The 22,876-nt window shown below is 52.9% G+C and overlaps 1 protein-coding gene across 4 annotated transcripts; it reads left to right on the forward strand.

The window, feature by feature from the left end:
* The first annotated feature begins 2,521 nt into the window (after positions 1-2,521).
* On the forward strand, positions 2,522-18,077 carry EDA2R (ectodysplasin A2 receptor). Of its 4 annotated transcripts, none has more exons than XM_067004827.1 (9): positions 2,522-2,726; positions 7,779-7,888; positions 8,571-8,749; positions 9,644-9,729; positions 10,041-10,205; positions 10,705-10,851; positions 11,234-11,748; positions 12,539-12,587; positions 13,011-18,077. In XM_067004827.1, the coding sequence occupies exons 2-9, from the start codon at positions 7,802-7,804 to the stop codon at positions 13,304-13,306; spliced, it is 1,524 nt and encodes a 507-aa protein (XP_066860928.1). In that variant the 5' UTR covers positions 2,522-2,726; positions 7,779-7,801; the 3' UTR covers positions 13,307-18,077. The 4 variants fall into 4 exon arrangements, with proteins under 4 accessions (XP_066860928.1, XP_066860926.1, XP_047933569.1 ...); XM_067004825.1 differs by lacking the exon at positions 2,522-2,726 and adding an exon at positions 3,709-4,019; XM_048077612.2 differs by lacking the exon at positions 2,522-2,726 and adding an exon at positions 5,330-6,565.
* Positions 18,078-22,876: the final 4,799 nt, after the last annotated feature.

Genomic DNA, 22,876 nt, shown 5'->3' on the forward strand with positions numbered 1-22,876 from the left:
GTTCTGGCTTGTACATCACAGGTAGCGTCCAGCTCACGGTTAGACTTGCAGCTCAGTGTCCCAGGTTTAGGAACATGTTGTGAGCACTGGGAAGCACAGTCGTGTCTTGAAAAAGTCTTGCCTAGTTTTACGACTCAAGCCCCAGAGAACCAAAATACCGTATCTTATAGAAGCCAAATGCCTTCTAAGCACCTTTAAAAAATGCCAGCAACAAATCATAACTGACGTGTACAGAGAAGTCATAGCATGCATGGGGTGATCACATGAAAAACCTAGTTCATGTAATGGCCTTGGAGAAAAGAAACCATTCTCACTGAGCTAGATGGATAGATGCAGGAAACACCATACAACCAGGTAAGAGAGTAAGTTCCTTTGAATACGTGCTCTATTATTTTGAGCACTGTAAATGGAAAAGGCATTGAATCAAAGAACATATAAGTCACAAATCACCTGAAAACTCTACTGCTCAGCTATATCTTATGCAATCACAAGATTTTTCATAGAGAAAAGTCAGTAGATCTCAGCCCAAAGCAGCTTCTCTCACAAGGTAAGCAACCAAAGGTGCTTCTGAAAAGGTGGCCTTGCCCACGAAACAAGAACTAAAACTGGAGAAATGTCGGCCTGGCAGGGATGAGACTTCACCTGAACACTGTGCTGGGCATTTCCCTTGGAGCACCTCCTCCAGGTTTCAGCTGGATGCCAGGTGCATCACAGCATGTGCAAAGAGGGGAATTCTGCACCACTCCCATCGCATTTCATGACCTCCCCATGTGGTTAAAATATGATTTGTGAAGTCTTAGGCAGGGTTGGGCAGAGTGCTGATCTGAAGTGGAGGGAAAGGTGTAAGGTGTCCAAATGGCTGTGATTTCTTCACCACATCTTGTGCCAAGTGCATGATTAAGCTGTTTCAGCTGGGGGATTGTGTGTTTGTGTGTGTCTGCATGCAGGTGGGGTGTTTATGGTCTGCAATTGCCCCCACGATATATTCGTGCCTGGAGTTGGGGCCCTCTACTGTTGTAAACATTCCAGTGTATAAGAAAAGCTTGTTAAACAGATTCCCTTCTTCGGGATTCATGGTTATGCTAATTTTTATTGTAATACAGTAATGCTGCCAATTATGTTTCATAATTATAACTCAATGAAGAGAACGTGACCCCGAACATATCAGGTAATTAGAGTCACACCATTAAATGTCTCAGGACATGTTTCTGTAGGCTGAAGCTAACATCTGAAAGGCCTTAGGCTGTGAAATACATCCAAATCTGTTGGATGTACAGCACTTTACCTACCCAACAGATCCCTTCATCTGGAATATCAGGTGTCTGGCCAACATCACGCAGCCAGTCACTCCTGTGTGCAGTTTCATGAGCCACTACAGCCAGCCTAAGTCTGTGCTGCCACCCAAAGGCCAGTGCTGCACCTCCCCAGGTGGCTGTTAAGCAGTTGCAGACACGCGTGGGGCAGCGCTGCTGCTCGTGCCTGCGGCTGTAAGGTGAGATGGGTCAAGTCGGTGATCTGAATGGGGGAAAAGTAAAACAGGGTAATAACATTTCCAGATCTCTTAGCACTCTGCTCTGGCTCACATAAGGCCACAAAGGGGACAGCATAATCTCACTGAAAGGAGCTGGGAGACAGGGAGGTTTCAGTCTCAGCCCCAGCTCTGGAGGGCCCATGCTGACCACTGAAACGCGCCTTCCCAGCGCCCCAGCAGCTGTGCATTGGCTGCCAGCAGGACCACCACGAACCCCGCGGCTCGGGGAAGCTCTGACTAGGTGGGGCGGTTTGTTCGGATAACCCACCCCGTCGGCACAGTGCGGTGTGCTGGATGCTCTGCCTGCAAGGCTTCCATCTCGATTCAGTCAGCTTCGGAGCAGAAAATAATTCTACATATGACCTCTGCTGACTTAATTTTTCCCAGTTAAACGACTCTCTTATCAGCTCTCCAAAGTGCGGGAGCTGATGGTAACGTCCTTGCCCGCCCTGGCTGTGTGTAAGCCCTGCAGCCGAGCACCCGCTCGCACTCCGCTGCTGCCTGACCGATGCAGGAGCAGCAGCAGCCGCACGGTGCGGGCCGGCTGCACAGACACGGACCTGCGAGAGGCAAACTGCCCGTGTGAGCAGGGAAGCCAGCCCCATCCCTCCGCAGAACGAGTCCAGCTGAGCTTTTTCCCTGTGGAGATTCCATCTTCCAGCTGGCTGAAGGACGGAGCTGTGGGAAATCAGAGGGCCTGGGGACGACGCAGCGGGGAAGGTGGCTGCTGCGTGGGATCTCACGCAACCCCGTCGGGCTGTCCCAGCCTGAGGTCTCCTTACACCCTGCTGGGGGCAGCTCTGAGACTCAGCAAAAGCACCCGCAGGAGAGAGGTCGCCTGAGCCGCGGGGTGCGGAGCCGGAGGGGGGGAGGCAGGGACCCCGCACGCGAGGCCGCCCGGATTCGCGGGACCTGCGATTTGCATAGCCCCGCCCAGGCGGCCCGCGCGGCCAATGGGAGGCGGCGGGGCGGGGCCGCCCGGGTGCGGATCCCGCGCGCTGCCCGCGGCGCGCCTCGCTCCACGCGGCGCCGCGCGCCCTGCCCGGGAGCCACGCGCGCCCTGTCCGGGAGCCACGCGCGTCCTGCCCGCGGCGCGTCCTGCCCGCGGCGCTCTGCCCGCGGCACGCCGCGCGTCCTGCCCGCGGAGCCCCGCAGCCTGCCCGCGGAGCCCTGCCCCACGCGCGCCGGGACGCAGGTGAGTGGCGGAGCCCACGCAGCCGCTCGCCCGCCCGCGGCAGCGGCTCCCGGCGTTTCGCTGGTGCCGGTGCCACCGTCGGGCGGGGGCCGCCGGCGGGTGGCGGCGCCGGGAGCGGCGCAGCGCGCGGTTGCGGCCGCCCCCGGCGCCGTGTCCGGGCCCGTGGCGCCGGGGCCGGGGGTGCCGCGGCCGTGGGGGCCGGTGCGGGGGCGGTGGGACGGGGGCAGCCGGTGGCGGGCCGGTGGCGACCTGGTGGCGAGCTGGTGGCGAGCCGTCGGGCCCCTCGGCGGGGCGTGCCCGGGCATATCCCCGCGCCCTGCCGCCGTCCCCAGGGTGGGCGGCGGGGGGCGCCGGCGGGGCCCGTCTTCGGGCCGGGGTCGGGCCGGCCGCGCGTGGGTGCGTGAGTACCGCTGGCGAGTTGTGCGCAGCGGTTGGTACTCGGGTTACGCGCCCCTTCTCCCTCTCGCCGTACCTGTGCGAGGGTGTTCACAGTTGTAGTAAGAATTGGAGGGAAAAATAGACGCTGCAGGTAACCGGAGTTGTTATTGCAAGCAAGACGGTGACGGTTATGAATGAGTAAACGTGGGGAGGAAAAAAAAAGAAAGGAAAAAAGAAAAAAAAAACAGATAAAAATCAAAGGTTTCATGTAAATTGGTAGGAGTTTTGGAAGTCTTAGTTGAGATATCTCATGAGCCACAGACACCCAAGAAGGATGACCAGAATTTCATTCAGTTTATATGAACATATGTACATGGGGGCCCTGTGATTGAAGGTATCCTGCTACTGAGGGTGTCTGCTCCTCTAGGATGCTCTATTCTTTCCCAGGCCCCATTTGCCCACCGCAGTTTCTCATGCAGCTCCTGCTGGTGTGGGCAGCCCTTCCTTGGGGCCTTTGGTGAGCAGCCGCTGTGGGCAGGGATGAGGCTGTGGCCGGGGGGGTGTTCTGTGGGACTCTAAAACTGAATGGGAACAACAGCGGAAACAGGAGTGATGCACCGTGTCCTGTATTGTGGGTGGTTTTGGTAGAGTTTCAAATATCTCCCTTTGCACTTGGAACGCGAGGAGCAGAAAGTGAACGCTGCAGCCCTGGGACTACTGCAGGGCAGTAAAGAGAGATGCAGCTTCTCCCAGAGTACCTCCCGTTCTCGTCTGCCGTTAGGATGCTTTCCTCTAAAGCAAATATAAGTTTCCAGCCACTCCATGCCAAGTAATTAGTGGACAATTTTGTGATCGGAACTTCCAAACGTGTTGGAAAACATGCTGATTTCCAAAAAGAGCATGGGAAGATCCAGAGTAAGTCCTTTTTTCCCCCTATTTTGTTTCTCTGAGCAGTCTTCTGGTCCACCAGGCATCCCCTAGGGGTGGCAGGTCACTCCCCGCATGCTGGTTAGTGTAGGAAGGCACACAGAAATGCTGCCTGGTGAAAAGGACTCCGGGTTAATGAACGCGAGTGGAGGAATAACTGAGCAAGAGGCTGGGGGTAGACATTGCCATATGCAAGACATGCAGTCATATTTTCCAAATAACCTTTCTTTTTTCCTCCCTCCTTTTCATTTGCAGTTTTTATTTGGGATATTTGTTCTCTAGTTTTGTTTTTCAATACATACCGACATTCCTTTTGAGGTCCTTCCTGCTGGTGCCTCCTGGCTCTGCTAGGCGGTAACTTCATTCATGAGGCCGCCCGTAGGGATCTGCTTGGCCGGCCCCTTGGCTCGAGCAGCCGTGCCCAGGAGCTGTTCCCTGTGCGCGGACACAAGGGCGCCTGAAGCAGGGGTCTTGGCTCAGGGCTCTCCCAGCAGCGGGGGCAGGCAGAGACCCCCACCCCTTCCTCGGGGGGGGCTTGTGTGCCCACGTAGGGGTGGCCCAGGGCAGGGGCTCGTGGGGCTGACCTGCTGCAGGTCCTGCCCTGCCCAACCTCTGTACCTGCTGCGGTGGTGACATGGCAGGGACCAGGAGCAACATCGTTTGTAATTGACTTTTTTTTTGTGTGTACCCTTTCGTTTATTTCCTCCTCCTTTTTATTCCCTACCACAATCTGTTAGCTGGACACAAAAGGGAGTTTATAAATAGTCCAGATTCCCATATAGTTTAATTTTTTTTGAAAACTTAGTTTACACTGGAAAAAGAGAATCAGAGCTCCAGAACTGTCACTGAGGTAAATGATCTGGGACTCGCACTGTAGCTTTGAGGAAATGCTTTTTTATCTGATGATGATGATCTGATGAAATTCATTCAGCAATTCACGTTTTTGCTGTCTCAGTAATAACGCAGCAGGGAGCACACCCTGCTCGCCCAACTCAGGCAAGTTGTCCCGTTAAGACGATAAAAAAGTACGTTAACAAGTTATGACTTTTAAGTTAGAAGATTTCGCATGTCTTGAAACAATGGCAGTACGTTTTGCTGCCTTCCAGCTGACAAGTACATTGATACCATACCATGTTTGTATTCCTCTTTGGCAGTCACCTTTAGATCCTCTGTAGTTTTCAGAGAGGTGGGAGGGTTTTGTTGTTTGTTTTTGTTTTTTACTTTCAGCTAATTAGGGCTAGTCATTTTTGTTGTTTATTAGACAATCAGAAATTGCTGCTTTTCCAGGGCAGTGCTATGTGGTTTTTGATGTGTGCTTCATTTACAAATTAAATGTCTTGGTGTTCTGGTATTGTTAAAATAAGTTTTTTTAAGAAGTACCATCACTTTGAATTTCATGCCAGATATTCAAGAAAGCTTTCATTCCACTTATCATTAAATTGTGGCTTGAGAAACAGCAGGCCTGGTCTATGCTTCACAGTTTTGCGGCGTGGTTGTGGTGTGATGTTTCCCCCACCATCCCTCAGCGATACCGTCATGCTGGCAGGTGTCCTAATGTACGCGTACTTGCACTGGCATAAGATTCCTTTTGCCTGTGTAACTTTCTCTATTTGGCAAACTGCTTTAAGCTGTGCCCCTCCTGGGGAGATAGTCTGGAAGGGATGTGTTCGTATCTGCAAACCCTTCTGACGTGCAGAAAAGTCTGTAAATTCACAAGAGAAAGAGGTCATGTCAGCAGAAGTTGTTTGCATTACAGTTTCACCAAGACTTTCTTTGTCATCTGTATTTCTTTCTTGTATTACGAGGACGCTTTGGAGAGCTGATAGGCAGGCAGCCCGAAGTCTTGCCTTCTTTTCTCTGAGTTCAGCCCCAGGTACCGGCGTACCGGCAGCGCTGGCTGGGCAGCCCGGTGTGATGGGATCCTACCAAGGCCTGGGGGCCTGGGGCTCGGAGCAGCAGCCTGCCAGCCTGCTGGCGTGGTGGCTATCGCCTGTGCTCGGCCTGTCTCCTGGCTTTTTATTTCTCCTCCTTCATTCAGCCCGTAGCAGGAGCCTAATGCTGAACTTGAATGTTTGTCCTTTGACAGTGGCACAGAGGTCCCTCTTCACCACCTTCTGAGATGGTGACAAATTTCCTTTATTTATTCTATAGTGTCAGTAACCTTTACGCTATTTATAGGCTGTGATCGTGCCCCTCCCGAGATGTTTGCAAGATAAATTTAGCTCCCTTAGCTTCTCATTGCCGTATGTCTTCACGTCCAATCCTCGCTGGCTTTCGCTGCCTTTCCTTGTAGCAAGTGAGCCGCTGGCCATGTGCGTGAGCTGCAGTAAGCAGTGACTCACCTTCTAAGCTTGTCCGGGGCAGACTTCATCTCAAATGAATCCTGATGGTTCAGAGACTGGGGAGCCTGGCCAAACGTCTGCTTCCTAAAGGCAGTCTGCATGGGAGTGGTGGGGGATTAGACAAAGTCCAGAGACAGCCTGCAGAGACTCGAGGCTGCAGGACGCTTGTATCCGCGCCTGCTGGTGGAGCAGGTAGGATGCGAGGGGCTGTCGCAGGAGGGGGCGGCGGGGAGAGCTTGGTGGCCGTGCAGTCCTCTTGTCCCCCTGGTCTGTGCGGGGGTCTGGCAGGGTGCTGTCCTCCCGGCTGAGCCGGCCTCCTGGGGCCCTGAACAGGACAGCTCCGGCTCAAATGCCAAGTTTCCCAGGTGTTTCAGACTGCTCGGAGTGGTGCTCTTCAAAAGAGCATTTCCAAGTGTTTCCTGCTCCTGGTGGGTGTTCAGAAGTTAACGGGTCTTGCTGTCGAGGCAGGAGGAATGCTGTTTATCTACTGCCTGGCTGCAGGAGGTTTGGAGGGAAGTGGAAAGAAGAGTGGTCCAGTGGGGGTGGATTTTATTCCATTTCTGTCATGATAAGAACCCACCTAGAATATACAGAAAAGCACAGACAACCCTGAAACTGTAAACAAGTCGCTCGGTTTTGTAGCTTTGGGTTTTGTTGCTTGGTGAATCTTCAGTATTGTGTTCTCCCCTGAGCCATGCTCACTGAAGGTGGAAATCATGTTTCCACTGAGGCCAGGGGCAGTTCTGCCGTTAATTTCAGCTGAGCCATTCATTCCCCTTGGAAAGGCTCTGGATGGTGTTTTGCAGGGAGATGGCTGCTTGTCTTGCCAGCCCTCTGAGACAGCTGCGAGTGAGTCCGTGTCGTGCTGAAAGCTCAGTGCAGCAGGAGCTCGAGCACCCCATACAGCCCTGGGCTGTGGCTGTGGGGTGGGGGCGCGTGTCCTGCCTGGCTGGGACTGCCTGTCGTGGCACTGGCCAGAGCGTGGCTGCCAGATCCCTGAGCTGGGACTCATCCCTCTGGCTGACAGTCTGGGGTGCCCCAAAATACAGCTGGAGCCAGCAAAACCCACTGCCTGCCTGCTGAACCAGTGGCTCAAGTGGTCACTGTGTCTAGCTTAATATTTCTTTTCTTCTACCTTGAGGGCTGCGGTATGGCAGCAAAATCAGGTACTTTGTCTGCAGCCTTTCTCAGAAAGCATCTTCTTCATGAGCTGTCTGTGCAGGCTGCCGCGTGGGTGAGAGCAGGCAGTCTGGCTCCTGCCAAAGTGACATTCTTGGTGCATAAGAAGTGCAGGCTGTCTTCCTGGCCAGCGTGGAAACTTTTGCCCAGAAAAGGGCACGTTGCTCCTCTTAAGTACTGGGACTTGCTATGACCTCTGTGCTTTTTTTTTGCCTCCCTTCTTCAGGTTCCGGCACCTCCCCAGCCTCGATGGACTGCAAAGAGAGTGAGGACCCGTATGAGCACAGAAAATGCACCCCATGTAGAAATTGCATGCCTGGGCAGGAGCTTTCCAAGGTAAATTGCTCTGGAAGGACTAGGAATCATCTAGCACCAAGGCATTTACGTTGCTGGATGAATCCTCTGCTAATTGTCATTAAGAAGGATGATCCCATACATTAGAAAGAGCTGATCCTCATTGGGAAGGGAAGATAAGCGGTTTCACTCACCTTGCATAGGAGGGTAAGAAGACAGAAGTAAAAAGTGGGGAGGAATTCCAGGTTTCTGCTCAGGTGGTTCTCTTTTTGCCAAAGGAAATCTGAATTTCCTCCCAGTCAGTAGCCCTAGGTAAAGCTGCAGCACTGTAGCCTTTCTGAGAAAGCTTTTTTCCTTCCTGAACTCTCCATGCAGGCCAAGCTGCAGGCTGGGTGAGCAGGAGCAGGATGCTCCTGCAACGCCTGGGTCTGGCCCAGCCTTGGCCATGGCAGTCATGCTCAGTCCCCATCTCCAGCGCTCCCTCCTGGAGCACAGCCCTGCAGGGGTCTCCTGTCTAAAACGTGCTCCAGCGGCTGAGGCAGCCTGAGGGCTGCTGCTGGGCAAAATACGGCTTCCTCATGAGGTCAGGTCTAAGGTTCTCTGCTTTCGGCTGTGTTTGGAGGACCTTTTCACCGCTTGCCTCCAAATAGAGACGCCATTTCTTTCAGCATAACCTCAGGTTCTGAAGTGGCTTCTCACTGCTGCCCAACCTCGTGTCTTGCAGGAATGTGGTGATGGTACAGGAGGGGATGCACAGTGCGTTCCTTGCCCACCCAGGAAGTTTAAGGATAGCTGGGGCCATCACAGCTGCAAGCCCTGCCTGTCTTGCGCTCTCATCAACCGCATCCAGAAGTCCAACTGCACAGCAACGACCAACGCGGTCTGTGGGGAGTGCCTGCCGGGGTGAGTAGGGCCGGATCCTTGCTCCAGGCCAGCAGTGGTGGTTACCCCTGGGAGCACGCGGGGAGGGGTTGGCTAGAGGGAGCTTCATCTGAGGCCGCTTCTCACACGGTACTTAGGACGAGCCCTGGTGGTCCAGAGCTGCCTCTTTGAGGAAACACAAATCAGAGCCATCAGAAGGGAACCTGAAAGCTCCCACGAATGAGCAGTGGAGGACTTCAGGCCTGAGCTCTTCCTGTGGACACCAGGGTGGCCAAGCCCCAAAGGAGGAGTGTCTGTAGACCGCTACAATTAGCAGTCCCTGAAGAGGAGGGTAGAGACCATACCTCGAGTGATGGGTGCCTCTTTCCAAGCACAGTCATGTGGAGGAAGCTGTGGTTTCTTTAACTGTTGATTTTAGCTAATTTTTTAAGGAGTTCCTGAAGTGAAGACTGCTACATACAGCCCATGAAACGCCTGAGAGCTGCAGACCATTTCTTAGCAAGCAATGTGGTTTGTGACAGAGGAATGTCAGAGCTCTGGTTTTTGAATCTCTTCCCAGACCAAGTTGCTAGCTGGAGTTTTTCTGTGGTTTTGTGGAGCTATTAATCACCATCGCCCTCCTTTAGCAAGACCCGGGGAAGGGGGAGGAGGGAGGCGGGAGGCTGCTTCTGGGTGATGTCACTCCTTGGCAAAAGCAGCTACCGAAGTGAAAAAGTAGCTCTGAGCACTGCGTGAGCTGGCATCTGGGAGAGACGTGGTGCCTCGTGCCTTCTCGGCGTGCTGTGGCACGAAGGAGGCTCAGCTGCCTCTGTGCTGCTGCCGGCTGAGGGAGGCGGGCGCGTCTTCTCGTGGTGGGGTGGGCACGGGCCGGCTCCTGGCCCCGCGCTGCTGAGAACCCTCTCTGCTCTCTTGCAGGTTTTACCGCAAGGCACGGATCAGCGGGCAGCTGGGCTGGGAGTGTATCCCGTGCACCAAGCAGACGCCCTCCTCTGAGCCCCAGTGTAGGTGCCCCACAGCCCACCTCCTGTGGGTGGCGTGGCCCTTGGGTGCAGGGAGCAGGGGGACGGGGCAGGGCAGCTTCATGGTGTGCGCGTGAAGTCGTCGTGACCATGTCGAAGGCATGTGCTCGGATGTGCATTTGCACCATCCTTGAGCCATTGCTGCTTGTTCTCTCCACAACACTGAACCCCTGTCCCATGTGGGCCTGCTGGAAGAAGCTTGTTTGTTATATGTGAAGAGGGAAGGGGCAGGGAAGGGGTGGCCCAAAGCCTTTGGGTCAGGTTCCAATACTTTGTGTCTGGTGTGTGTGCAGGTCGATCCAGAACAAACCTGGTGAAAGTAGCAGTCCCCACGGTACCTCCACAGGACACAGCCCTGCTCGCACTGACCAGCAGTGCCCTAGTCATCATTGTGCTGGTGCTTCTGGCCCTCTCCATCATCTACTGCAAGCGGTTCTGGAAGAGCCAGTGCCAGCGAGGTGAGTCAGTGCGTGCAGCATTTCTCTGTTCTCCCTTTGCTGTTTACACGTTTCTGGCCCCTTTGTTGCTGGTAGAGCACTGTCCTGAGCATTGAAAGTCAAACGTTCCTCTATTCATAGAGAATAGATGGCTCGTCCTGCTTTTGTATCTGCACGAAGACACAGAGGAGCCTCCCTCCTCCTTAGTACCAGAATTAGTAGGAGGAGAATGTCATTTTGCTGTCAAAGTTGGCATTCTCTCTTGCTGGGGTTTCTCAAGGGCAGGCAGATGTTAAGTGGCTTTTTGCAGTGCAGGACCAGTGGGGCTGGAAGTGCAGAGGTAGGAAGGAGTATGTTTGATGGCCCGGGCTGGGGTGCATTCAGGTTGGCGTCCACCAGACGGTGGGCCGAGGAGCTGCTGTCTTCCAGCTCCTCGCCAGCAGACATACCATGCAGCTGAGGCCATGCTAGGGACCCAAGCCAAGCCTTTGCTCAGACTGGTTCTTCTCTATCCTCCAAGTCTTCCTGAGGACTCAGAATTTCTCAGGTCAGCGAGCAATGTTCCCCACGTCGGCTGCACCTGGCAGGTTTCTGTGTGAAGAGCAGATGTCTGGTCCCTGCTGCCTGGGCGTGAAGAACCTGAGCCCCTGCTACAGGCAGGCGGAAGGTACCCGTTCCTCTCGCTTTCCTCTTGGGGGGGAAGGGAGGACAATGCTGGGCTCCAGTTCACACAGTCTGAAGATAATCTGAGACTTTCTGAGGAGGGAAGATGGAGAGTGTCCAGGTTCCACCAAAATGAAATTTGGGGTCTTCTGTTAACAACTGCTTGCGGATTTTGTACCAGAAACACTTGCACTCAGCTCTGGTGGCTCTCAAGTCTCCATCCAGCCGTGTCCTAGCTGTCGCTGTGGTGGGGGTGGCACAGATGGGACTCAAAGCTTTGCAGAGGGGTTGTGGAGTCGTGGTGTTGGGTCAAGGGCAGAAGGCTGTGGGAGGTGGGATGGGGCAAGGCCTGCATTGCACTGGGTTGTGGCCCTTTCTTATTCCAGGTCCAGTGGAAGCGGTTCAGTTCATTTCAGAGGGAGAAGCCATCAGCCTCCAGCTGCCGCCCACGCAGCCGGAGCTGGAGTTGCCGTCGGCTGTGGCAGTCAGCCCTGCCTCCAAAGGCCAGCTGGTGAGGAGCGTCCTGGAGAGCCAGCCCCTGGTCAGGAGCTCGGGCTGCAGCGACCGCCTGGCCACCGCCCTGGCCCCCTCCGACCTCAGGCCGGGCCAGCGGGGAGTGGCGGAGGCGCTGGCCCCCCTCTCCTCCTGCGCCTCTGAGATGCAGCACAAGTGGCCCCATGCCCCAGTGGAGTGCACCGAGCTCGACCTGCAGAAGTTCTCCTCCCAGCTGGAGTTTGTGGGCAGCGAGAGGTCGGAGGAGGTGGGGAGCCAGGCAATGCGAGGAGTCCCCAGGGAGGGGGGCAGTGCGGCGCTGGAGGCTGGGAGCAGCCTTGTGGTGGACCCAGCGAGGGGCCTGTCCCCCACCTTCCAAAACCCCACTGCTGAGAGCGGGGAGCGGCCAGTAAGTTCTTTCTCATTGCCTCTCTGACACACCATCGCATGTCCTGGGCCTTGGGCACAGAAGGCTAGTGGGTTAGGGACATGGGTTCCTAAGATTTAGGGTCATTAATGTCCAGGGTGACCTGGTAACTACCAAAAATGATTTGCCAGATGTTTCATGGCGTGTTTGGTGGGAGTAGGTGAGCATCATTTTCCATGGTTCATGTCAGAGCCCTGGAGCAGCTGGTAGCCAGCACAAGTCCAGTGTATCTCCCAGAGGAAAGGATTAGCGTTCTTCCTGGAGGTGTCTTTTTGAAGTGGATTTGGCCATCACTGCAGGTGGCGTAAGGTCACCAGCCCACAGAGGGCCATCAGCCACTGAGACAGGACCTGCTGGGATGGTTTCAAATGCTAAGAAGACTGGAGTCCGTTTATTCAGTGTATAAACCCACCTTTAGCTACGCATAGCTGATGTACTCTGCGGGTGTTTCTCAGACTCCTGCTCATCTAGAAAGCTGACCTGGCACCAGGAGGCAGTGATTCCTACTCCCACCCAGGTTTGCTTGTAATGAACCTAGTCATTAACATAATTGAGGTTCAGAAAATGCCTGGTAATATATATATTAACTTAGCTCCAGGTCTCTGTTCATGGAAGTAGTTTGCTGGGAGGCCCTAGGCGGTTGTTAGCTCCTGGGGTAGTAATGCTGAAATGACAAGTGCCATTGCTTTGAACCTCTGTGGTGGCCCTGGGAGGACTGACAGGCATTGTTGCTGTCAGACTGTCCCCAACCTCAGTGCCTTTATCTTGCCAGGTGAATGATGCCCAGAGCCTTGTGACTCAGATCAATAACACAATGAAGGGTAAGTGTCTTCCCAGCTTCATTTTTGCTCACCATGTATTGGGGTGGCAAAGATGCAGATTTTGAAAAGGAGCTCCTTCAAAAGCCTACCTTGGCTGTGCGGAGGTGCCACTCATTGCAGGGATGTGGGAACTTTCACTGCCTTTGGTGCTAATTTCCAGGTTAGATTTCCTGCAGTACTGTTCTAAGTGGCTTGAGGGTGTGTGGTGAATGGACCCCTAGTTACCGCCTGTTGGCAGCTGTCCCAGGACTGATCCAGTTCTGTGTTGCTGAGCTCTGAAAGCAATATTGGAGGAGATCCGTGCCATGACAAGTAGATGTTTCACCAGCTTGGCAGGGATGGGGATTTGAATCTAGCTACTGCTTATTCTCACCCAAGCTGGACATGGTTTCTAACCCCACTTTACTGTATTGCTGCCCCCAGGTCTCCCTGTTGCAGAGCTGCCCCATTCCTTGGTGCAGTCACTTGCCTTCTTGTTAGACCCGTCCTTGAACGGTGTGAAGAACTTCAGCCACGTGGCACTGGAGCTGGGGGTCACACCCCAGTTGCTGGGACGGATATCTGGATTTGAGCAGCTCGTTGCTCACCTCACCTACTCAGGAGACTCGGTCACAGTCCCTCATCTGGCCCAGGCTCTGCAGCGACTGCAGCGGTTTGATGCCTTGCTCCTGCTGTGTGACCACTTTGCTCTCAGCCAGATTCAGGGCCACCAGTGCTAGGATAAGACGGAAGGGACGGAGGAAACTTCAAGCATTGTGTTGTACTGGTACAGGAGAGGATCTGGTAGCCCTGTGGTCACGCAATCTCTCTAACGTGCATGTGGGGAGTATGTGGAGAGGGTCTTTGCATTGTGGAATAGAAGCACATGAGGAGTCTCCCTCCTTGGAGAAGAGTGGAGGAGCTGGGGAGGTGACAGTAGTACTGTGTATCCTCACAGCTGTCACTCCTGCCCCTTTGGGGCAGGTTGTGCTCAGCACCTCAGAGTTCATTTTTCTTCATCTGTACTTACACCCATGTCCAGCAGCAGAGCGGTGTCACAATTGCTGTGCTGCCCATCAGTGTGTAATAAGCCCTGTCCTTTGCGAGTTGCTGGCATCGGGATGAATTCTGTGAGGTCCCTGGCCACACGCTATGCAGGGGCTTGGGCTTGGTTGTGTGCCACTCTCTTACAGGGCCAATAATCACTTCTCTCCCATTCCAGCTTTTCAGAACGTTTTCCTTTGGCCAATACTGTGGTTTTTTTTTCTGGGTTCCTGTTGCTACTTCGAGTTGAAATTTTGTTTGCTCCTCCGTGTGTACTGGAGGCACTCCTCCTGAAGGAGGACCTGTGTGACCATTGCTGCTGTGGCAGGGAGAGCTGAGCAGTCAGTCTCTGTGCCAGTGCAGCATGTGGCATGTTTAGATTCATTTCTTTTACTTGAAATTATATAGTTTTCTTAAAGAAGTTCCAAGTTGATCACCAGGGTACTTTGATGTACAGTTGTGTTAGGTGCGGTGCTGTGCTGCTCCCTGCCCAGGGCAGTTTTTGCTCCCTGGTCTGCTGGTGACTGCCTCTACTCAGCTGTGTTGGTACATCCACCGACAGCCTCCTCGGTGTGGGTCAGGCATTGCAGGCTGATGTGGGGTGCAGCACAGAGTGCCAGAGGCAGGGACCCTCCTTTGCCTTCTGCACGGAACAGCTGGTGCCGTGCCAGTGCCAGGCATACAGGGGTCATCTACAGACTGAAGACTGCGACTGTGCTGCAGTGAGTGTTGAAGTTCCTGTGGCAGAGCAGGCTTGCTTTAGAATATTCTTTTTTTTTTTTCTGCCTAAAAACAAGCTAATTTTCTCATTTTTGGGAGTAGCTCTTATGCAGGGAACACCCTTCTGCATTTAGTTTGTTCCTGGAGGATTTGTCAGAGCTTGCAGCAGTTTCGCCCGTGTGAGGCTCCCCTCAGTTTTTGTTGTGGAGCTTCAGGGCAGCTTGCAGGTCTGGTGGCTGCCGTGCTGTTGTTCTCATCCGTCTGCCACCAGCTTCAGGGTCTCCCCGTGTCACAGGGGGTTTGACCGGGCGGTCTGACAAGTGGGGCTTGCGGGTCTGTGGTGGAGTGGCTCATGAGGCTGGAGAAGACCTGCAGTGGGAAGCTGTGCCCTGCCTGCCGGCAGCAGTGTCTCTGCAAGCTTCCCGCTCCAGGATTTTTGTCGGGGGCGAATCCTTGCGCAGCAGGCGAGGCGCAGGGAGCGGCCCTGCGGGGGCGGATGGGAATGTGGGGCCGCCGTCAGCTGGGGAAGCTGCCCCGGCCGCCCGGCACGCGCCTGGCCCTGCTGCGCCGCCGCCTCCCGCGCCCGGGACGGGGATGCCTGTCCCACTGAGGTCATGGCGCGGAGCAGCTGAGCGGTCCTTGCCCGGTGCCTGGCTCCAGCGGGTGTTCGCTGCCTCTGCAGCCGGGGCAGGAGGCCTGGTGCGAGCTGGTTGCTTGCCAAGGAAGGCAGGAGGTGTCAGCCCCCAGCTTTGTCCCTGCCTGTTGCACCAGGACTACCAAAGCCTTTTACACCCTCCTCTGAGGAGCTCAGATGAGCATTGGAATGGACCCACAGTGCTTACTCAACCAGGACAGTGCCTGATCCCCCTGAAGATCAGAGTCAAAAATGCCTTTAGGTCAGCAGGGGCAGGTTTTTGCCTCTGCTGCCATGTGTCAGGGAGAACAAGTCTGTCTTGTTTCTTCCCCTCTTTCTACGCCGTTTTGTGCCTGCTGAGTTAGTTTCACTGCCCAGCTTTTTCTGCCCTGTCCTTGGGGTCTGTTGGACACCTCATGCCATTTCCATCCTTCCCTGGTGCTGCTGTCCCCTTGCAGCCTCCACTCCCAGCCCCTGTACGCGGCGTGGCTCCCGCAGGGCTCAGTGCCCTGAGTGCCTGCGCCCCAGGACCCGCAGGAGGTTTGAGCCACGGTGCTCGCCGTGTGTGTGTCCCTACTAAAGGCTGCAGCTGACGGCTGGCTCTGAGCACTTCTTCCTCCTGCACCGGGGCTGGCCGCGCTGTCCTCGACCCTGGCGGCATGGTGGCTGCCAGCAAGCGGCACTGTTACCCTGCCCGCCACCGCCAGGGCATCCCCAGGCTTTGCCTTTTATCTGACCACAGTACTTGGAAAAAGCAACCGACCTTCTGGGAACACAGCCCTTTGCTCAGATCTGCCCAAACAGCAGTATTAATAGCTGCTCTGTTTTTTTTCCCCCCTTTTCTCCTGCTAAATGCAGTTAAGACTTGAACACACTCAGAATGTGGTCAGATAACAGGAGGCATGGACAGCTTCAACTGGATGTGACACTTTATCTCCTCCGCTGTTTATTTCTTTCGGAGTCATGATCGTTTTATTGCTCTTTGCTTTGTGAGAACCAGAAATGTTAGACCTTGTACCCGTTTTTGGCAGGGGTGATGTACTTGGTCTGTTATGGAGCAGTCAGAAAAAAGTATTTCTAGTGTAAATGCAGCCTGGGGATAAGGTTTTTCCATCTGAGGTTTATCTGTGGCAGGGAGAGTGTGTTCGGATTAATCATGTAACAAAATCTCATTTTTAATCTCTTTATGGACACACTTCCAACGGGAATGAAGATTAATTCACCTACAGATGTACAAGTAAAAACATCCATGCAGCTTAACTAATCAGGTATGGCTTTGAACTTGAAGCAGGTGTAGGTGGATTGTCCTGCGTGTCCCTGTGTGTGTGTCCCTGCCCATCCAGTGGGGTGCAGGATGGCGGAGCGGGCTCCTCCTGTCCAGTGCAACGCCGTGGGATTGGGAGCAAACAGTGGCTAGCAACAGCCTGGTAAACTAGAAATGGAGTGAATAAAAAGGATGTCATCACTTGTGTGCTGCAGAGCCTCGTTGGGGGCCAGTGGTCTCTGTCCCTTTCTGCTCTTGCTGGGTGTTCCTGTAGGTGTAGGTGGGGTCTGCATTTGTTGTTGGTTTTTTTTGTTGTTGTTCTTTTAAGGAATCAACCCCATTCCCCTAACAGTTTTTAAGGGAAACTTATATTTTAGGCATTTGAGCAATGTTGTTCACATTCAAAACCTACCTCGCCGTGGTGCTGAGGAGGCGGCACGTGGGGCTGCTCCGCCAGCCCTGCCTGGCGCAGTGGGAGCGCTGGGGTGGCCGCCTTGCGGCAGGTCTGTGGGTAGCTGTGTTTTAACTGTTTTAACTGCTCTTGAGAAGTCTCAAGCCTGCTCGGAGCCTTTTACACAGTCTCAGTGTGAGCTTCTGTGGATGGTGCTTCATGGGTGCTCAGTCCCACACTGTAGTATTGTGGAGTGGGCTTTTTAATGGCAGTGGGCACCGCAGCTCATGTCCCAGGGCTGCTCCCACCTGTGCTGATGTCCGTGGCCAGCAGCTGCCATCCAGCTGTGCTGTCAGCAGTCTGAGAATCAGCTGTGTTTACATGGCCTTTAATTTAGCCAGCTCAAGGCACTTTGGGCTGATCTTTCACAAGTCTAGCTGAAGTCCTCGGAAGAAGGGGGACCACAAGAGTCTGAAAGACAGGCTCTGGTGCTGCAATTTGGACACTGGCAAGCGGTGGCCATCACTGGGCAGCTGGGCAAGCTTGAGTTTCTTTAGCTGGGAACCAATAGACTTGGTACTTGACTTTTCTGCTTTTTCTTAATGGTATTTTCAGCACAATAAATGGAATGTAAGGGAAGGAAATTCTCATAGCGCATTTCAGCTTCAGGAAGCTACCAAAGCCAAGCTGGCATGGTTCAAAAAGAGCTGAAAGAAATAAAATAATCCAGTATCTATGCAAACTTTAGCTGTGACTGAACAATGGAAATACTCTTGGGTGGTGAGATTTTTTTCTTATTATTTTTTTACAAGCAATTGTTTTGACACCAGTCCTGTCTGGAAGTCTGATTTACAGAAGAATTTGTGGTGGGTTTCAGTCCAGCCCTGTTCTGAAAGCTCCTAGGCGTACACTTAAAAATAGGCATGTATTTAAATCTTATTAAAATAAAGAAGCAATTAGTACATCCTTGGGTGCTATTCTTGAACAGGGTGCTTATAAGAATTCACTACACTCTCACACAAGTGGGCAATACTGAAGAAAACTTTTTACAATATGGGCACACTCTGAAAAGTCTGCAAGTGCTAGGGGGAGATGCCCTGTGTGTTTTAGATTACTTAATGCGAATTCTGGTGCTTTTCTAAAACTAAAAAAATAATTTTTCTGTAGTCATAGTTTACCGCTGGGAATACATGATAATTTTTATGGTGGATGTTCTGTTTTCTTTAAGGTTATGAATAGGTTATTTATATTTTTGTAAATCCTTTGTCATTAGCATTGTAATTCTGAAGTTTGTTTCCATTGTTTTTTTGGCGTGAAGTTTGTATTCAAATAAAACAGTGACTGAAACTCCTAAGTTTTGTTAAACAAGAGGTGTCTGAGTTCCCCACATTCCACCCAGACATAGTGCTGTTGAATGCTGTGTGCTTGTAGTTAAATAAATTCCAGAGTTGGAGGTGATGATGTGCCATGAGTTTTAATTCTGTCCTTCCTGCCCATGGGTCCCACTCTGTTGGATGTGGAGGAGCCTGACCCAGTGCCCACACTGCTGAAACACAGGCTGGGGGCAGAAGCGGAGTTGTGTGCTCATATCCTTTTCGTGTTTGGTGTCACACGGCAGCTGTTACTTGTTTTGCAGGCCTGGTTTCCCTCAGAAGGTCCAAATCCTGGGTGGGGTTTGTCTGTGGGCCCAGCTCCTGGGGAGGGGGAAGAGGCAGAGACCCCATAAATGCTGCCCAAGGAGCCCCCTGTTCCTGCAGCTTCAACAAGGAGCAGTTGTTCTGTCAGCTTGTAATTACAGTCCTTACTAAGTCTGTTCATGCCCCTGAACTCTGTTCTTTAAAATAATTATTAGAGTGTAGGATATGACTTTCTGTTCTAATTAAAGTTATTATACTTGCTCAAACCCTCTCATGCTTTGTAGGTTCTTGTACTAGTGTAGCTTGTTTGAGTTATAAGGAATACCCATCTGTGTTGTCCAGTGAGCCTGTACCACTGAAGCAATACAATTAGTGTCAATAAAGAAGCCTCTGAAATCAAGGCACAGGAAAACACTCATCACTGAATGCAAAAGTACAGAATCAGTAAAGGCATTCAGCATGTGTGGCTTCCAAAGAAGCCTTTTGCTTGGAGCATCTTGGGTGTATGCTGCCTGTTTTCACACATGCTTGAAATAATATTCTCCAAGTACACAGTGAAATGCATTAGTGGCTGTACTGACTGCAAGCAGCCTTCCTGAAGGCCCGCAGGAAAAGTGATCCCAACACCTCTGCTGCCCAGCCCACGTCCAGCAGCTTGCAGCAGAAAGGCTGGTCTGGAGGAGAAAGCTGGGGCCAGCTCAGTGGGAGAGCAAGACTTTGGGTTCACAGACTCTTGCATGATGGGATGGAAAATCAGAATACACCTTGCCTTATCTTCCAGTGACTCTTGGGTTTGGGGGCTGCGGACACCATGCAGCAGTAGGTGAGGTGGGGGTGGTTTGGGCCTTTTTCTTTGCTCTTAGGGAGAATAACCTGGGGTGACCACTCCCATGCAGAGGAGAGGCTTACACCCAGACCAGGAGTTCCCTCTGAACAAGAGGTTTACACCCCGCTGTGCTTGCCTTGGGGCATTTGCACTGTCTGCTCTCTCATTTTTGGCCAATGTTTAAGGAGTGATGCGAAGCCACATTCTCCTCTAAGTACTTGGGATTCTTGTTCTCAGCACTGTGATAATAGCCGACATCTGAGGATGAGAGCTGGCAAGAGGAAAATATTCCATGTAAGGAGAAGTGTGGGGTTGAAAACCAGCCCCTAGGTGTTCAGAATAAGACAGTCCTACCTTTGCCGTTCTGGTGCCCCATCAGCCATGACTTGCAGAATCTGGCAGCATATCAAGATGCTGGGGTACGCGTGGTCCCCACCTCAGCTGCCTCTGGGAGGAGCATCTCCAGCTGGGACACAAAGCTGCTGCGAAGGCATTCAAAGCACATGGGCCAACTGCTTGACAAGCCTCCAGTTCCAGAGGAGGATGCCAGTAAATGCCCTTTGGCCCACGCAAAGCACGTGCACTGGGCAGTCTCCTGAGCTGGTCTCAAGCAGGAATGCAAAAGTGCATCCTGTGTTTGACAGCAGCCCCAGTGCACAGCTAGTGATCCTGCCAAGCTGAATATTCCTTACCAAGGGGGTTTGCTTTAAAGAGCCTGGCTGAAAGATGTGGGGTGTTGAAACACAGCACGTTCGTCCCCCGATGAAGTAACTGCAGGCATGGAGATCAGGGGCTCTCAACGTCCTTGTGTAGGCCTGGGAACCCTGAATGTGCTTTACCTAGGAACTACTGAGGTGGCCTGGCCAGTCAAGGGGGTCTTTGCATCTTTCTCACAGGGAACTCGCATCTGAGGGCACATCCTTCTGCCCGGCGAGTGCCGGGTGGCACAGGAGAGCTGATGGGAGAGGTCAGGTCAGGCTGAAGGAGGTGTTACCATCAGCAAAACACTTGTGCTGGAATCCTGCTTGGCAGCCTACAGCCACAACCAGCAGTGAGCCCTGTAGTTACTGTATGAACAATGACTGCCCAAGCTATGAATGGTAATAGCAGATGAGCTTTCTAAGGTTTTCTCTTGTGTACAGAGTCTGGATGCACCCAGCGAGTACTTTTATAATAAATTTTTGCCCCTCAAACCCTGTGTTTGCTTGTCTATTTTTGGTCTGAGAGGATCTGGATTAAAAACAACGTTACATGAAAATACAGACCAAAAACCCGTGCTCAAATGGAGGAGAGGGCAGGAAAAGGGACCGTAAGACCAGGCAGAAGAGTAGTAACAGGCAGAAGAGCAACATGCAGTTAGCTTGCTGGAGCTTATAAAATGTGGTAGAAGTGGACAAGGAGCAACCTGGGGCCTCCCAAAGCTGTTTGAGCGTGCACAAACAAGAAGCAGCAAAACCACCCATGGTAAGCAGAACAGTGGCTCCGCAGGGGTTTAACATGGCACAGCTGTTCATTAGCACACAATGATGCCTGATTACACACAATTATATGACAGTCACTAGAATCTTTCATAAATGATCAGAGAGTATTTCTCAAGACCTCAAGGCTTGGCCATTGGCATGTCTGATTCCTCCTTGTCCAGTGCCCTCCGTCGCTGCGTGGGTGCCGGTTCTAGGCTCTAACCTCAGCAGCACCGTCCTGCTCAGCCGACATTCAGATGGTGAAAGGTGGTCCATCAGATTTTTACGCCTATTGAAGGCATCTTCAGCCAAGTCATTAGCATCAACTTAGGCAGCATGGATAATTTGGTAGAATTAAGTGTGGCAGCTGGACACCCAACCACACCTGAGCTCAGATGCTCACCTTCCAGCAGAAGTTTCCCTCAGTCCTCCGCGCCGGGCTGGCTGTAGCCCTGAAGGTGGGCACACACCGCCAGCTGCCTCTGTGCCAGCACCACCACCAGTCCCTGTGCCAGCCCCGTGTCCCCATGAGGCATCGCTGCGTTAGCAGTGAGCCACTGCTTGGCACTGGGGGGCACAGGTGGGAGGTAGCAGCCAGCCCCGCTGCTTGTGCGCTCTCCAACCGTGAGGGTGCAACGGCAGGGGGGAAGTGCTTTCACACAGGGAAAAGTCAAGCAGAAAGCCAGTAATTAAATTTCAGCTTGTGCTTTTTAATTTCAGGAAGGACAGGGCCTTGGTGATGTTTGTCATCTCTTCTTGTCTGCCGATACGTCTTGCATGTGAATTACTCATCCTGGTAGGAATTGGTCTCACTTAGCACAGTAATAAACCACTTCTCCTGCTGGGCTCATCTTTCACAGCTGTGCATGTCCGTGCTCTCCTTGACAGAGTAATTGTGGCACTGAACCTCTCAAATGCGCCCTGCACCATTTTCTCTGCGTTCCTGTCTCCTCTACAGGGGAGGTTAGAGAACAGTTAGTTAAATTTTGGTTGCTAAAAATGAAGGCTTAAATCCATTAGAGAGAACTGAATTTCCAGGGCCAAGTTTCTTTCCTTTCTCTCCTTCCCGACAGATGATATTTTTATTGTTCATTCTCTGATTTTTCCATTTTATATTTTACACAGTTTTCCCCCTGTGTGTGTGGTTCTCATTACTTCTCCGCAGGACATAAGGGCAATTACATGTGAATGAAAACACACATTTTATAGCATATTATTGGATTATTGACTGTGCTTGCCAGGAGACAGAAAATCATTTTTCTTCTGCTCCAGGTAAACTCACCTCGCAACCCCCTGGGCTGGCTCACAGGGACTCTCCAGACGCAGCTTTCCAAAGGCAGCCAAAAAGCTTCATGACTCATGTGTTTGTGGTGCAGCTTCTCCAAATGTTTTGTGCTGCCCGAGCCGGGAGCGCAGCCACAGTGCTGGCGCTTCATGGCGCAGGGGAAGCCCCAGGCAGGCCTGGGGCCGAGCCTGGTCTGAAGGGGAGCCCCCCCCGGCCTGAGCCCCCCCAGCCCATGCCCCCTGGCTGCACAGCCGGGGCTGAGGAGTGCACTCACTGCTCAGAGCACGGGGGGACAGCCATGAGCGCAAAGCCCCCCCACTGGAACCAAGCTGGGAGCAGCAGATTAAAAACGAGGGCACGCTGCCTTTTGTTGGCAGCAGAAGTTCATTTTTAGGGGAAAGCATCGCTGCTCCAATCAGAAAGCCCTGCTCATGAAAAATAAACACTGTTTTTCTTCAGGGACAGCCTGATGCCAGTAATTATTACTCTTCATAAAAAATACATTATCATCCCAGTGAAATTCCTGTATTCCTCCTCCGAGTCCTGGTGGTAAATGAGTCTTTTTGAGACTGGCCAGCCTATTTCTGTGCAGCAGTTATTACCTTAACGGGAGCCAATAGACTGGATAATGGGCTGATTTTGGATCAGAATGCAGCTGCACTGGGGAGCACAGTTTTAGAAAATAAATAATGTGCTTTTGCAAGCCATTCAGTACCTCTTCAAACTCTCCCTCACCTCATCCCCTGAGCTGCTTTTAAGAAATTACCAGATTACAAATAAATACCCCAATCAAACACAATAACAGTAGGCCCAGCTTTCAGAATTTCTTACCTCCTACAGTTAATTTGAAGCAAGCAGGAGCAGCGAGCACACGCCGCATCTGAGAGCCCAGAGGCCACTTCCAGAGGCCACCCATGGCACAAGCGACCCCAGCAAGGAGCAGGGGCGGGCTCCCCAGCGGGGCTGCCGCGAGCACCGCCGGGCCCCTGCCGCCAGCCGCCCGCCCCGGCCGTGCCCAGGGGCTGCCCGTACAGTGCCCAGTCCTGGCA

Source organism: Anser cygnoides, chromosome 13 (assembly GCF_040182565.1).
Source record: "Anser cygnoides isolate HZ-2024a breed goose chromosome 13, Taihu_goose_T2T_genome, whole genome shotgun sequence".
Lineage (NCBI taxonomy): Eukaryota > Metazoa > Chordata > Aves > Anseriformes > Anatidae > Anser > Anser cygnoides.